We start from the raw sequence: 1,260 nt of genomic DNA on the forward strand, positions 1-1,260 counted from the left end.
GACACCGGGATGACGAAGCCCAGCACCAGCGTGTAGAGGCGGCTCGCCTGCCACCAGAAGGCCTCAGGCTGGGGGAAGACCAGCACGCACTGGCGCCGGCCCTGCTCGTGGTCAAGCTGGGCGAAGACAGCGAAGGGCAGCACTACCAGCGTGACAAGCCCCCACACCGCCAGGCTCACCGCGCGCGCGGCGCCGTAGGTGCGGCCGGCTACCCGGCGCAACTCCGCAGTGGCCAGCACCACCAGGTAGCGGTCCGCGCTCATGACGGTGAGGAAGTAGAGGCTGGAGAAGGTGTTGTACTGATCGATGGCCACGATGAGCTTACACATGAGCTCCCCGAAGGGCCACTGCCGCAGCAGGAAGTCGGCGATGTTGATGGGCAGCACCAGCGTGAATAGCTCGTCGGCGATGGCCAGGTTGAGGATGAACAAATTGGTGACGGTCTTCATGCGAGGCGCCCGCAGCAACACGTACAGCACCGCGGAGTTGCCTGCCAGCCCCACAGCGCAGATCACCGAGTAGACCACCGGCACGGCCACAGCCAGCGGCAGCGGCAGCGGCTCCAGACTCGACGCGTTGGGGCAGCCCAAAGCCGGGCCCCGGCACGATGCGTTAGTGGGCCCAGTCTCGAAGAATGAGGCATTTTGCATCTCCGCAAGGGCAGGGAAGCAGACGACTCCGCGTCCTCTACGGCCGCCCGGCGGGGCTCAGTGATCTGGAAGCCTGCGTTGTCGCGGACCCGCGCCTGGACACTCGCTTTGGAGCTCCAAGCCCGTCTCTGGTTTTTCTGGAGGAGGAACGTTCCTGGCCACCCCACAGCCCACCGTCGCTGAAGACTCACGGGGCCTGGAAAGCAGAACTGAAAGCACGTTAGGCTAGTCGACGTGTAGCTTTTAGGAGTAGCGTGATCGGGAGCGTTGGGGAGCGCAGCAGCGCCTCAGATCTGCCCCAAGTGAGCTCTCTACTACCTGTTGAAATATCATGTCCACCAGTTGAATACATCAAACGAAATGCTAGAGACAGGACTCCTTTCCTTTTTAGGAAAAATGCAAACCCACTTCCGCTCTTTTAGAACACCCCTGGCCGACTCGGGTCACCCCCAACGAATTCCGCGTGGCAAGCGTCTATCCCTCCAGGATCTGTTCACCCTTGGTAACAGCGACCTCAACAGCAATCTCTACCTTACCTGGCTGGCCCAGGGAAAGCTTCTCTCTGCCTTTTCTGGAGCGGTCGGAAGAGCCCACCAGCTGCAGAGAACCG

The 1,260-nt window shown here is 61.7% G+C and overlaps 1 protein-coding gene across 1 annotated transcript in view; it reads right to left on the reverse strand.

Annotated features, from left to right (window-relative positions):
• Nucleotides 1–650, reverse strand: part of NPBWR1 (neuropeptides B and W receptor 1) — a 992-nt gene extending 342 nt beyond the window's left edge. Inside the window, 1 exon segment of the mRNA XM_023515413.1 lies at nucleotides 1–650. This exon segment is cut by the window's left edge and continues 4 nt beyond it. Within this exon segment, the coding sequence (XP_023371181.1) occupies nucleotides 1–650 (650 nt within the window).
• Between the last annotated feature and the right edge of the window lie 610 nt (nucleotides 651–1,260).

The sequence above is a fragment of the Otolemur garnettii genome, unplaced genomic scaffold (assembly GCF_000181295.1).
Source record: "Otolemur garnettii isolate 467f Iridium unplaced genomic scaffold, OtoGar3 scaffold00071, whole genome shotgun sequence".
NCBI classification, from domain to species: domain Eukaryota; kingdom Metazoa; phylum Chordata; class Mammalia; order Primates; family Galagidae; genus Otolemur; species Otolemur garnettii.